General features: G+C 56.4%; 1 protein-coding gene across 16 annotated transcripts in view; it reads right to left on the reverse strand.

Moving 5' to 3' along the window:
- Positions 1-14,354, reverse strand: part of EPB41L1 (erythrocyte membrane protein band 4.1 like 1) — a 69,666-nt gene that overhangs the window by 29,504 nt on the left and 25,808 nt on the right. For 15 of the 16 annotated variants that reach the window (XM_072026653.1, XM_038166188.2, XM_072026652.1 and 12 more), the window contains 4 exons: positions 4,126-4,318; positions 3,598-3,762; positions 480-584; positions 355-397 (listed from right to left, as the gene is read on the reverse strand). In XM_072026653.1, the coding sequence (XP_071882754.1) occupies positions 355-397; positions 480-584; positions 3,598-3,762; positions 4,126-4,293 (481 nt within the window). In that variant the 5' untranslated portion in view covers positions 4,294-4,318. Of the gene's footprint in view, positions 1-354; positions 398-479; positions 585-3,597; positions 3,763-4,125; positions 4,319-10,197; positions 10,340-14,354 lie in introns of those variants that run through there. The other variant, XM_072026651.1, reaches the window with a different exon arrangement.

A 14,354-nucleotide genomic window follows, 5' to 3' on the forward strand; every position in this document is an offset into this window, starting at 1 on the left:
TTCTGCCACGCTACTAAAATGAGCTGATGGAGGGCACAGCAAGGACTGAGCAGCCAGGGACAGTGTGCTAGGGAGGGGGCAATGAGCAGGGAGGCTCCCTGCCACAGCGGCTGAACCTGCACAGGGCCTGGTTTCCAGCCACTACCTCCCAGGTTTCTCATGTGTGACCCCGTGGCACACCAGGCTCCCAGCCACATCCCTGCCCTGTCCTGTGATCAGCCGGGGACCTGAAACCCACCAAGGGCACAGAGTTACAAGTTGAGGTGAGGGCTCAGCCCAACCACAAGCAGTGGCTGGGGCCGAACTGTCTGGGAGCCCAGCGCTGGGGAGGAATGGCCCTCCCCAACCACTTACTGCGGATCTGCTTCTTGATCTCCTTGGAGGGGTCCAGCCAGTTCTGAAAGGAGAAGACAACGTGTCAGGGGGCTGGGGACCCCGCTCAGCAGTGGGGTGGCCATAGAGGGGTCCCCCATGCTCACCTTCTGGCTGTCGGAGTCGCAGAAGGTGAGGCCAAAGTAATCCTTCTCCAGGAGGTTAAGGTGCTCACACACCATGTCGAAGAGGACTTGGCCTCGGGCATGCTTCTGCAGGAGATACAGAGAGGCTCACAGTGAAGCAGCTCCCTCGTGTTTCCAGAGAGCCAGCAGGCGAAGGCAGTGCCTGCTGGACACAGGACACCTCCATCCCCACCTGCATTGGTGTTGGCTGGGAGCAGCCCCAGGATCAGGGCAGCCCTTGTCCCCTCAGGCCACCACACGAAACTGCTGGGGGCTGCCTTTGAGAGCAGCCCTCTCGTCTGGCAGTGCTTGGCCTGGGCCCACAGACCCCGTGTCAGGGCACTCCCCAGGCCACACAGCCCACGGTGCAGCCCGTGGCAGGTCCCACAGACTGGTGGAGACCCAGCGGCCACCTGGCTCATCCCCCATCACACCAGGGGACAACAGTGCCAAACCAGAGCAGGGTGCAGCCAGACCAGGCACCTCTGCTCCAGAGCAAAGGGTTGGGACAAATGCGTCCCAGCCAAGCTCCTTCCCAACGCCCTCCTCACAGCACAGCAGGATGGAAGAGAAGCACGAAGAGCCTAAGACACATGCTATGACGGAGGGTGCCCTCATTACTGGTCCTCTGCACTTGCTTGTATATTTTCTCTTCACTACCGGTGGCAGTGAGGCCCATGCTTGCTCACGGAGAGCCTCATGTGTTTCTCACGTATTTACAGATTTCTCCGACCAGGGGCTCCTGATTTACCCTCTCCGAGGGGTACCCATTTCTTTGAGTACCTCTACCAAGCACTGCAGCACTGGAGCCACTCTCACAGAAACCAGCACAATTCAACTTACTGTCTCACTGCTGCCAGACCCCAGCCCTGAGCTCCTCCTGACATCCAAATCTCCTCCAGACCCCAGCAGTTCCTGCCATACCCTTTCTGTATCCTCCCCTTCCAGCTAACCCAGATTTCCACGACAGGGGTTCAGCACACAGCACACAGAGGGGTGTAACACCAAATGGTTTGATTTCCCTTTTTGATTTTTACAGAATTAAGCATTAACATCCTCTGTGTGCAGACAAGGCAAAACTATTTCCAGGGGGCCCAACAGAGAGAAAGAAGAAATTCAGCACAAGCCTTTCTGTGCTAAACAATTCCTCCTCCTCTCCCCTACACCCCAAATTACACTTTTAGAGAGCAGAAGCTCCGTGTTTGCTGAGTCAACCCTGTCCTCTGCACTGCAACAACAGAGAACTTGACCTCACTGTGAATAAAGCCCTGCATGCCCCAGCTCACTGCCAACATCAAGCACTGGGAACAAAATCAGAAACAAAGCCTAGGGGGGCTGGAACTGTAATGCTCTGCTTTTCCTAAGCTTGTTGAGAATCATTGTTCTGCTAACAAAGCAGCCAGCCATTGTACATCCCAGACTTGTGTTTGCATGCAGGTTTTGCTTGGCAAATGTGAATGGGGATCTGGGGAAGGATGACACCACCACATGCTGCTTCAGGGCTGACCGAAGTCACTCCTTTGCCCCATGAGCCCACTGGAGTCACAGGACCACTCAGCTCTGGTTATATTGTTGGGAGAGACTTTCATCTTCATGACAATCCATCTTTCCACAGCCACTAAAGCTCTCTGTGACAGACTTTACCACTAAAGTGACAGTAAGGGCTGCTGGAGCACAGAGATCAAAGGCACCACTGCTGGCGCTGGAACCCAGAGGCCAGACCTCCCCCGCCAGCTGCCTTGGGGCATTCACTATTCCTGTGCAGCCACAGAGAGAGGAGCGTTCCTTATGTTCATTAATCCTGTGCAGCTGAGACCTCATGGAGCCAGGACCTGCATACAGATGCAGGTCTGCTGTGCGCAGCCTGAGCCATTGCCACCCTGCTGAGAACAAAACCCCGTCCACCCACTCACCAGCAGCAAGTGCAAAGGTCTCCCTGACAAAGGCTCCAGGATCTCTGCTTCTGAACAGTGTCAACTTCTGCATTTTTAAGCAAAGTTTCTCAGAAATGTCCCTCTGACCAGGAAGATGCTGCTGGTCTGAGATGTGCTGCCTCCTTGAATGCAGGCAGGAGACAGAAGCAAGTGCAGAAACGGGCACGCCCGACTCACAACCCTTCTCCGAGCTGCCTCTTCCACAGAGTGGGTTCATAGAGCCCGTATCCCAGCCCAAACTCTGGGCTTGATGGTGTCTCCTAACCCTGTGTTTACAGCAGCTCAAGCAGGCCTGCAATACATCCCAGTGTAAAGGTGGCCACTGGCGGGCGCCAGTCCCTTCTGTCCCTTCCTGCAGCAACAGCCACTACCAGGGAAGCACACACTCGCCCACACTCGCGTTGCACGCTTGCGACACTGCACAAATAGCAAGCAGCCCACACACCCACAGCAGGGTGCCCAGGCCTGCTGCTCTGCCAACGCACATGAGGGTGCATTGCCAAATACATGCATGTGTATCACCTCTATTTACTCACACACGCACTCCTGCCAGGCTTCAGCACACGTCCCAGACGGTCCCTGGCCTGCCAGTTTTATGGGGAAGGACACAAGGGATGAAAACAGGGAGACTGGGGTGAGGTGCAGTATGTAATGCTGCCAAAACCCATGTGGGTCTGTGTGCACACATGCAAACCCATCTCAGGGAGCCATGTGTATCTGCACATGTTGGCCTCTTTGCACAAACACATGCACACACATCCTGTGCCTTAGCAAGTGGGACAGCAAACACGCTGTGCTCTTGAGGTGTCAACAGAAACACTGGCATACATATGTGTCATGCACATATTTTCATGCAGAGCTTTATCTCCATCTATTAAGCTTCTGCTTTCTACACACTGTTTTCCATAATGAGTAGCTAACAAATTTGGACTCTCTAAGCTGAAATTTCCTGCTAAGGTCTATCTTTCCAGATTTTTTGTTGGTTTTGAAATTCCGACTTAAACGGTCATTTCTGTGGATCATTTTGTCTGTATGACAAGTACTCCAAAGCTGTCCTTAGAACAGCCCTGACATTAAGGACTTGCTGGAGCCCAGCTGTGGGCTGGGCAGGGTTCCTGGGCTGAGACACGTCCCCTGCTCAGCGCCAGTGCACTCGTCTGACTCACCTCCACTTCACATTCATACTCAGAGGCATCAAGCAGGGTCACTCTGCAGAGGGCACTCTTGATTTTCTTGTTAATTTTCTGGGGCGACTTCTGGGTCTTGCTAGGTGTTGTTTTATCAGAGAGCCCATCGGTCTCGCTGTAGTCCTTTTCCTCCATGTCTGTGCCCTGGAAGGTGAGAGATGCACAGAGTTACTTGGCACTGGCCAGCAGAGGAGGCCAGCACTTCCTCTGCCCCTTAGCAATGCAGGATCCCACAGCCAGGAGCTCACCCCTGAGCCCCCACCCCTCACTGTTGCCACGGGCATGGTTGGAAGAGTGACCCTGCAAAAAGAATGTCTGCGAGCCTGGTGTTGGTTCAGCAGCTGAGACCTCCCTATCTGGCTGCCTCCTGCAGCAGGCAGGGCTGAGGCAGCTCCGTGGCTGCTGGAAGCACTGGCAGCAGCACGGAGCTGGGGCTCCCCTGCCAGACCCACAGTCTTTCCCATGTTGTCCCACCTGGGCCACAGCTCCTGTCCCTTGCCTACTCACCGGCTCCATATTTCGGGAGTCGGGCTGCGCCCCAGGCTTCTCGTTGGCTTCAGCTTCCCGGCTGGCAGGCACGGCAGTGGGGCCGTGGGTGGCCGCCTCCAGCTGCTGCTGTGGGGCCTCCTCTTGTGCGTTCTTCACCTCCGAATCAGGACCTGTCTCTGTTGTCATGGCTGCTCGTCACCCTGCCCTGGCACTGAGACAGAGATAGAAAGCGTCACACCAGCAGCCCAGTCCCACACCAGCAGCCCCGCTCCCTGCTCCCATGTGGCCCCAAAGTCCCTAGCACCAAGCTGCCCTGACGCAGACTGCTGTGTGCGTTCTGCCCTGCCAACCACGGAAGAGAGAGTGCTCAGCCTCCAACCTTTTGGTAGCCTGAGGCATGGAGAGCGATGGCAGCACCTCAACCCCATGGCAACTGCAGCCTGCCGGGGAGCTGGGGGCAGGCAGGAAGCCAGGCTCCCTCCCCAGCACTGTACTCAGGGAGCTGGGGCTGTATCCCAGCTCTAGAGCTTTTGGTAACTGCAGCAGAACGTATGTATATATATAAATCTCCTACATAAATATGTATAAATATTTATACACAAAATATACATATATAAAACCAATGAAATATTTTATTCAGGGAAGAAAAAAAATCAGGCTTTGAGTCAGGTTACAATGCTGCATTAACACAGGAATTTGCAAACACGGACAACTCTCCGTACTGCATCCGGAATGGCTGTTTTCTCCCCTCTATTCCCACTAGCACAGCACGCTGGGTTCCCACAGCCAGCAAGGCTGAACCCTGCACGGGAGGCGGGACAAAACCTGCCTCCAGCTCCAGCTGTCCATCCTGTGTAAGATGCAAAAACAAAACTAGGGCCAGGAACACAGGGGGAAGGCAACTTCAGTGCTTACTGTCCCTTACTGGGGTGCTGAGTAACGTATTTTTGAAATGGTGCCCTTGACATTGTCCTTTCTGCACATTATGCTTGCAGCACACTATCTCCTTCCCCCAGAAAAGCTGTACTAAAGGCAGGAAAGTGCAAACTAAGAGAGCAGATCTGCTGGCATGGGCACCTCTAGCCAGACCTTGCTGCTCAGAGTATGAAGTGGAGAAACCAAGGCACAGAGCCCCGCTTTTGGTTTCTGCCAATGCCCCCGACGAGCCCTCACCACGGCAGCACAAGGCACAGTAGCAATAGACGAGGCAGCATGGGCAGTCTGAGCACATGGCTCGAGGCTGCAGGGCAGGCGTGGGCAGCCACGGGGCTGGTGGGGGCTGCTGGGGACGGCCCCCGCTTCCACAGGACATGGAGCACCCTTTGTACCCATCACCCTTCTGCCACCTGGGCTGCTCACCCCCTAGCAGTGCTTGCCTGTGCTAACGCAGGGATGAGCTCTTTTTTTTTTTCCCCCCATCATATTTTCTCCCCCCCGCTCTTTTGAGGAGGGGGAACGAGAGCACGGCATGGTGGAGTTCAGCCAGCCATCAGCAAGGAACCCCCGCAGCATCTTTCAGGTGTCCTCAGCACAGAGGGGAGTTGTGAAACTTCATCCAGAAGTACTGCTACACCTGGCTTCCCCGGGTGGTAGGGGAGAGGCAGAAAAGGAGCAGCATGCCTGCCCAGCCAGCATCTGTGGCAGCCCAGTCCTGAGGTCACCAGAGAGACTCAGCTGACACCAAAAGAGCTGGAATTTCTCCCTTGCCGCTGTCCCAAGAGGCACAGAGTGGCCAGCCCCACGTGGACGTGGCCAGGGACAGGCAGGACGACCTGCCTCTGCCTCCTGAGAAACACCCGCTCGCCTGACAACCCCAAGCACTCAGCTGAGGGCATGAGAATAGTCTGAAGGTCACCACTGGTTTATTTTTTCCATGGAGGAAATGGGATGGAGGGCTGCTGCTTTTCAACTTCAGATAAATGTTACGCGCTCCCACTTCAAATGGGTGTGTGAAACACTTCAAAACACTTCTTGATGTGTGATTTTTTTTAAATTAATGTGGAGTCTCTAAATAGCAATAGTCGCTTTGGGCCAAAACCTCCCTAAATTTTTCACTTAAAGCTTCTAAACTTTCTTACAAATGAAGTATGTGTGTCCCCACCCCAACATGTCGATCCCCACGGAAACACCTCAGCTATGACCGGATCGGTTTCACCCAAAGCTGGCAGGCTGGGGCTTCATCACCACTCTCATCACCTGCACGAGTGCATGCAGTGCCCACCTGGAGCATGAGCTCCAGGGGCCCTGTGCGTCAGGCTATAAGGCACGGGGACCTGCTGCAGCAGGCGAGAGCACAATGCAGAAGCTTCAGGGCGGCTGAGCCAACGTGTAATGCTGCCAGAAGAAGCACCAAGCCATAAGGAAGGGGCCTGATGTGGCCCTAAAGACATTTCATCTCCTCACTCACATCCTACCCTGCCTTTTCCTGCCTTCTGCCACCCCCCTTGGCCCCCTCTCACCAGTCCCAGCATGGCTCACCCCCCCTGGCCATTCCCCCTCCTGGATTCAGGTGCCACCCAGCTCCTTGGAGCACCAGCACCTGCATCCCTGGGCCACAGCGGGAAGCTAAGGCTTAGCATGGATGCAAGAGCAACCCAGCAGGGGCACGGCAAGGGCCCATCGAGCCCATCCCCACAAGCATCCAGGAGGCCACGTGGGGCCCCTCAGTGCTCTCAGGTCAGGGCTCAGAACCAGCTCAGAGAGTAAAATGCTGAGCTGCTGCTTGGAAGGGCATCGTGGCTGGCAGGTTCATAACTCATAGTTCATAACTAACAAGCTTTCTGGAGCTTTTCTTGGGCAGGACCAGCAGCAGCCGGGGCCCAAGTTGAGACCCCATCTCTGCAGCCCAGGCTGTGCCCTGTTTCGCCAGCCCAGCTGAACACATCCCTGGGGTCACCCCAAGGCAAAATGGGCATGGGGAAGGCAGAAACAGGGCCAGGGATGCTCAGGGCTGGCTGGGCACTGGGGGTCAGCCTCAGCCTGGCTCCTTCCTGCCCCCGTGCAGGACGCTGCCACCCTCCAGCACTGCCAGAGCTCCATCAAACAGCGTGGCCCATGCCTGCTGCAGGCCCAGCCGTAGGAGAAGGCTTCTGAGGAAGGCAGGAACAGCAATGCACTGACCGTCCCCACAGTGCTCGGGGACACAGCCTGGCTTCCCACCACTGCACCACGTCTCCCAGCCATCCTCCATAGAGACAAACACGGCCCACACTCCCAGCTCGTTGTTAACAAGCAATTCCAGCCCCTTCTCCCCACCCCCCCAGGGAGCTTGGGCAGCTCGTTTCCCCCAAGGATTTTGCTGCATCACTCAGGAGCTCTGAAACCAGAGGATGTTTATTACCAGAACATCTATATGACTTGAGCAGGAATTATCTGAGCTTCAAAGATGGAAAGCACACTTCCAGGCAGCAAGAAGCTGGTTACACAGTGCTTGCCATCTCACACTGCTTTTTGGATGCAAAACTCAGCTCCTGCCACCTCCCCTTGCAGAAGAAAGTTCAGCACCTCTGCACAGGAAACCCCTGATGTGGAGAGCCATGGGTGCAATAGGAAAAGGACATAAACCATCCTTTTGGCAGCTTGCTACGACCTAACATACATTTGGCACCGCAAACTGACAGGAGAGGTTTAGATCAGAAGTGCAGCTAAACTGTTTGAGACCAGTGGAAATGCTGTCCCAAACAGTTCATTTTTTTTCCTAAACATTGCTTACAGCAGGAGCAGGACAGAATCCAAACCTCCAGGGTAAGCAGCCTGCCCATGCTGTCCCATCGCTGTCCTTGGCTCCTGGTGTCACTCCTTGTGCATCCCCCTGGAGCAAAGCCCCTCTGGTGTGTGGGCTGAGCTGCCTGTGCCAGAGGCTGCCACCCTGCACCTCCTCAGCACTCCTGTCCCACCACCTGGCAGCCTCACAATTTCCATTTCAAAGCCAATCTGCAGAGGCAAGATTAACTCTGCTATTCCTTTCCAGTTCTGCTGACAAAACCACAGCACCCCTGGAGCCAGCTGCAAGCACGTTCTGACTTCACGGGGCCGCTGCTGCACCCCTGAGACAGAGGCCAAAGCATTACCAGGGCCGGTGGCATGCCATGGTGCAGGCTGGCACTCAGTGGTGGCTTTGCCAGTGGCTTCCACCAAGCTCTGCTGGACCTGCAGATCCCACTCCAGCGCAGGGATGCGTAGCCCCAGAGCCCTCTGCCTACACCCCCAACCCAGCACCTCACCCCTGCCCTTCTCACACAGCCCAGCTGCCTTTTACTGCCAGAGCCCCCCTTCTGCCCTGTCCCAGCCCATCGCAGGCTCTGCCCACCCACGCCTTGCTCCAGACACCCCTGCTGCTCCCCTGCTCCCCAGCTCTTGTGACGAGGCCAGCAGCAGTCAAGGCAGGATGGGCAGGAGGGGGTGGGCACCATCCTCCCAGCCCCGTGGCTGGCAGCAGGGACGGGGCACTTGGAGGACTCCTCCGCACCTGCAGGCCACAGGACTACATGCCACGCACAGCTGGGTTCCCCAAACCCGATTTGTGGCAACAGCTGCCTCACTAGTGCTGAAACTTGATACACAATCAGCTGGAGGATATTCGCAGCATGGCGAACTTGAGGTCACACAGCTGGAGCTGGTCAGAGCTCCACGCTGCAGAGACAGGCACACCAGAATAGCAAAAAGAAAAAAAAACAAAACTTAATGGGATCACAGGTGGACCTGCCTGCAATGCCTAAGATCTCCCATAATCTCCTCCCTCTTCTCTTTTACTGGGTGTTTTCCTCCTCACCCCCTTTCAAGCTGGCATGTGGATTCATGGATTACCCAGAAGCTCTGCCCCCACACTTCCCCAGCACATCACAGCTTGAGCCTCCGCAGTGCTTCCCCTCCCAGAGCTTCCCCTTCCCTGCTGCCTCCAAACAAACGGTTTTGCCTGAGCCTGCTTTCCGTTTCCACCTTCCCATTCACTCTGTGCTGCTGGGTTAGCTTTAAAGGCTGAGCATCACGCTTTGCTCCCGGGCTTAGCCATCCTCTCCTTTCTCTTCCCTGAGGATGCTGCCTATGCAGAAGCTGGGGATGGAGGTTTCTGTTTCTGCAGCATGTATTCCTATAGCACACATGTATTCCTGCAAAGCCGCCTGTGCAGGACAGAATGTCTGCATGCACATCCCAAACCTCCGAGTAACCAGGGTGCTCAGAGCTGGACAACAACCAGGCAGTGCCCTTCTCCCTCACCACTGCGTACAGCAGCTGCCAAGGGCCCCACAGGGCTGCTCCAGGCAGCAAAACCCGCTGCCACACCACAGGACAGATCGCAGCCCCAAGGACTGCTGGAGATGGGGTGCTCCCAGCAAAACAGCACCAGTGTGGGGAGCGCCACGAGGGAGGTGGCAGCCTCGCGACTCCACACGTGGGGGCCCAGCTACATCACCGATTGCTCAGACGCAGGCAGCAGCTTTCCAGGGCTGATTCCAGCCCTCAGAGGGGCTGAGGAGCTTGCCAGGCCCCCAGCAGCCATGCAGGTATACTGGCAGGCCTCAAGTGTGGTAAGGAGCACAGGCAGCGCCTTCCAGTCATCCTGGAAAAAACAGAGAGGAGCCCAAGGGGACGTGTGCCCAGCCATCCCAGCAGGGATCGCAAACCCCAGACCGTGGCTAGCCCCCTGCACTGCAGGAGCAGCCCAGAGCACCGTGTGAGAGGGCTCTCTGCCTGCAGACACACAGCTCTGCCACAGGCCTCACAACAGGGCCAAAAAATCCTACCAGCTGCCCTGATGACAGCAGGGTGAGGAGGTCAGGAACATGGGGTGCTCCCAGCTCCTGGAGCGCCAACACCACTCCTCCTCCTGCAGGGCTGGAAGGGATGGAGACCTGCACGGCCGCACCCTGCTCCCCAACTGGAAAACTGTCTGCTCCCTCTCCCCCTGCGTGGTCTCTAGGACCCACAGCCCACCCAGACTGCTGCTCTGCTGGGCAGGTGCTGCTGCTGAAAGCCCAGATGCTGCAGCTGCCTGCAGGGAAGCGGCCAGGTCCAGATGGCCCCGGGCAGCACGCAGTGCCACAGAGCATCCTGCATGGATTGCCTTCTGCATAGCAGGGCAGTTCCTACCTTGGCGTGATCTCCCAGTCCCCATGCTGCCAGCACAGCTCCTCTCTGCTGGGCTGATGCCGTGCACAAGGCAGCGCTTTCTGCAGAGCAGGCGCTTCCTCAACTCCAACACCCCCGTGCATTGATTGATGCGTACTGCAGCCGCAGCGGCGCTGGGAACTGGGCTGCCTTCCTGCCCTGCCAGCCGGGGATCTCCCTGCTCTCCCCCCCGCAGCACTCAGGCTCCCACCTCACCAGGAGCTCTGCACCCACACTGCAGTCCTCGGGCACAGCGCAGACCCCGCAGGGAAGATTACGCCAGCCCTGTCCGCCTCCATCCCAGTGCTCAGCCTCTCTCACCTGCAAACGTCTGACTCATCCCAGGCCAAGTACCGGAGGACAGGCTGCAATCATTCTGATGCCATGACGAGGTCTCTTTAATGGGTTGTAGGGCAGAAAATAACATGCTAGCTCTGAAATAGGATATCCAGGTACCCCACTTGCACGAGTTCAGCAGTCAGATCAAAGATGTACTGACAGCAAAAGCTAAACAGAAGCTCTTTCATCAGCCCTGTCCACACCAAAGAGCTGAGTGTGACATCCAGCATCTCTCTGCTTATGGGACATGTGGCTCCTTGTCCCACTCTGCCCCCCCAGGGAGGAAAAAAACCGTAGAGCACACACTGGGGCCAGTTACTGCATCACATGTGTATTGCACTCCCATGGTACCCAACAGCACAGAGTGCTTGAGTATCCATTAAAGCACAGGGCTCACATCACTGCAGCAGAGGATCCTGCTTTCAGTTAGTGGCAGGAAACCCCGAAACACAAGCAGCTGCACTGTCAGAGCTGCTGTGGGACAGCCCAGGTAGCGCCCAGCACCCCAGCCCATGGGGGGCAGGCAGCATGGGGGCTGCACCCCCTGCCCTTGTGCCACAGTCACTCTTGCATGGGAGCAGCGGCTGCAGAGCCATGCTGCGGCAGGCTGGGGGCTTGTGGAGAGCACCCAACTCGCACAGTTCAGAGAAACAGGCTTTAAGGTGAAGATTTCCCCACCATCACAAGCATGGATCCTGCAAAATATGCTGGAACTTCAGTGCCCTGGTGGTGACAAGAGCATGGTTAAGGCTGGGGACACGCTGGAGAAAGGCTCAGGCTGCTCCCCAACCAGCAAGAGGTAGCAGGACAGAGCAAGGTCAAAGGCTTCATCCCACACTTCTCTGAACAGCCCCTCATGCTCAGTACATTTTGGCCCTAATTTGGATGATTTGGACCCTTAATTAACTCCCTGACCCCAGGAGAGCAGACATGGACCAGCCAAGCCCACAGCTCCCAGTGGGACACACCAGATGAGCTTCTTCCTTGTGCCCTTTGGAAACGTGGGCACATGTCAGACCCAAAACCATGTGGACAGCCCTCTGCACAGTGCATCACGGCATCACGATCTGGTGTCACTCATCTCTAAGCACCCACAGCTGTGAAACCACCAGAACCACTGCAGCACCTGGCCACAGCTCACAGGGCCAGGTGGTGAGACGTGGTGCTGCTCCATGGAGATCCCTGTCCACTGCCATGGGGCTACCGCCACCTCGCAGTGTCCAAACAAGGGGAAAACGTGGAGGGCATGGAGGCACAGAGCCAAAATCCTCTTCCACAGCATGCCGCAGCAGCTGAGAAGCAACCACAAACAGGGAAGCGATGAGCAGAAAACAGAGGGACAGGGTCAGGCCAGGGCTGAGAGGAGACTGACAGGAGGAGCAGACAGAAAGGGAGCGATGGAGCAGTCAGAGAGAGACCCTGAGCCCATAACCATGGCTCCGATTGGACTTGACACATGATGGGAAGGACCTAATTTATCATGTCATGCACACCCCGGCACAACAACAGCTCAGCCAAACTCCCCAGCCCTTAGCAGCGTGGCAGGAGGGAGGCAGCAGCAGCGCTGCCATCTAACGCCATGCCGCTCACCCCAGGGCAGCTAGCGGGCCTTCGGCAGGCCTGCCAATAACCACGGGACACCCCCACCACCCGATCAGCCCTTAAGCACACGAAATGCCCCTGCACCAGCTCTTCAGGGAGGCGTGTGGAAAACAGGAGAAGAAATGATGATACAGCAGCCCCTGGCAAGAAGCAGTGCACCCAGCCAGAGGCAGGAAGGTGCTCAAGCCCCTGGGTGCCAGGCTAAGAGGTACCCGCAGCACCCACACCTCCAGCCCAGGAACACCAACGGGGATGGGGACACGGGCAAGCAGGCAGCTGCCCCTCATTGCCCCCATGGCAGGTATCTGCATCAGGCTGGACACGTGGACCAGCATTAAGGCACACCAAACGTCACAGAGGAGACACACGGGTCTCAAACGCCTTCACCGGTGGGGAGCACCCAGGGAAGGGCCAGCTGGCTGCAGCCTGAGGCTCTGCAGAATGTAAAGCCCCTGGCAACCTGCCTTCGGGGGAAGGCTTTTCTCTCGCTCCAAAACCCGCAGGCAGCTCAGCCCACGGGAATCACAAGGCACCTGAGAGCTTACCAGCAGCAGAACCCTGCTGGGCAACCCACGGCATGAGCCTGCGCTGCCTCCCGGCTGAGGGGTTCAGGCTGCATCGCTCCTGGCTGCCAGCACCCAGAAGCACCCAGCCCTTCACAGGGTGCCCTGCCACTCCCAGCCCCTATGACAAGGGGACACAGCCCTGGTGGCAAGGCATGGGCAGCTCCAGGAGTAGGAAGAGAGCAAAATCTACGCGTGCCTGCTGCAAGGTCCTGCAAATACAGTGGCTTGCTGACTCGTCTGCCCTTGCTTTTCACCACCTCTGCTCACCCTGCTGAACTGCAGCACCATTCTCTCTCATCCTTGCAATCACAGCTGACAGAGGAGGCAAACGTTTGTATTCCCTGCAGCAATTCAAAATGCTGCTCTGTGACTCAGATGCTGAAGGACTGCCAGCTCCCTCTGACCAGTGTGGGATGCGTCTCAATTCTTAGAAGGGGTCACGGCTAAATTGGGGTTAGGTTTTAGTTCAACAACACAGTAAGCCCTTAGATCCCAGCAGAGGCAAGAGAAGCCTGGCTTGCAGCAGCACTCTGCTGGGGCAGAGAGGTACTGCTCTCGGTTCCCCCCACGCCAGCCTGGTGAAACTGTCTGCCAACCATTATTTTGGAGACATTCACAAACCAGGAGGAAGAGATACTCTCTCCTCTATGGCACAGTTTTATCTACAAGCCTGATTCAAGGTTTCCTTCAACCCCAAATAAGTCTTTGATTTTGAGTGCTCTCCTGCTCACAAAAGCTGCTTAAGGGGACAAGGCTCTTCAAGGCTGGACCCGACCTGAGGATGGTTCAAAAGCCAGGAGTAGCTAGTGGGGGCTGGCAGGGACAAAGAGACAGGGATCTTCTCACTCTTGTCCTCTTCTACACCGGTCCCCAAGCTGCCAGTCCTGCAGGGCAGATGTTTAAAGATAAAGAGAAGAGGAATCTAGAACCAAAATCCCATCCCAACAGCAAGGAAACATAAAGGCCTCCCTTTGCCTCTCTGACACCGCGCTGTGGACCAGCTCAGGCCACCACAAGGGTACCACATACCTGGGGCATGCCCAGGGACACCCATACCCACACACCCGCTGCCCCACAGCAGCACCAGAGGTCTGGGGAACAGAGGTCTCTGAGAAACAGCCATGGACAGATTGAGAGCCTGGGGGTAAAAGTTAAGGAGCAGACCAATAAGGGACAGTTCGTGGTTGGGGTCTGCTACAGGCCATCTAATTAAGGGGAGCCGGCTGATGAGGCCTACAACTACAAGAAGCATTGTATTCACAGGCCTTCATCCCGATGAGTCCTGTCACCCTGATGATCCTTTCAAGCACCTGGATGTCTGCTGGAAAAGCCACACAGCAGGCTGTAAGCAAGGAGACTCCTGGAGTGTGCTGAGAATAAATTCCTGGTCCAGGTATGAGACACCAGCCAGAGGAGAAGTGTTACTGGGCCTGGTGCCTACCAATGTGGATCAACTCATTAAAGAAGTTACGGCTGGGGGCAGCCACTGTCCATCCGTGGCCCGAGCAGAAGGGCTGCAGGAGCAGTGCACAGGCTGCAGGAGCGTAATGCCTGGTCCCTGCCCAAAATGGTCCTTTCCTGAAATACCTGACTTGAACTACCTGTCCCTGTTTAAGATCTCCTGTTTAACAT

Source organism: Anas platyrhynchos, chromosome 21, assembly GCF_047663525.1.
Source record: "Anas platyrhynchos isolate ZD024472 breed Pekin duck chromosome 21, IASCAAS_PekinDuck_T2T, whole genome shotgun sequence".
NCBI classification, from domain to species: Eukaryota; Metazoa; Chordata; class Aves; order Anseriformes; family Anatidae; genus Anas; species Anas platyrhynchos.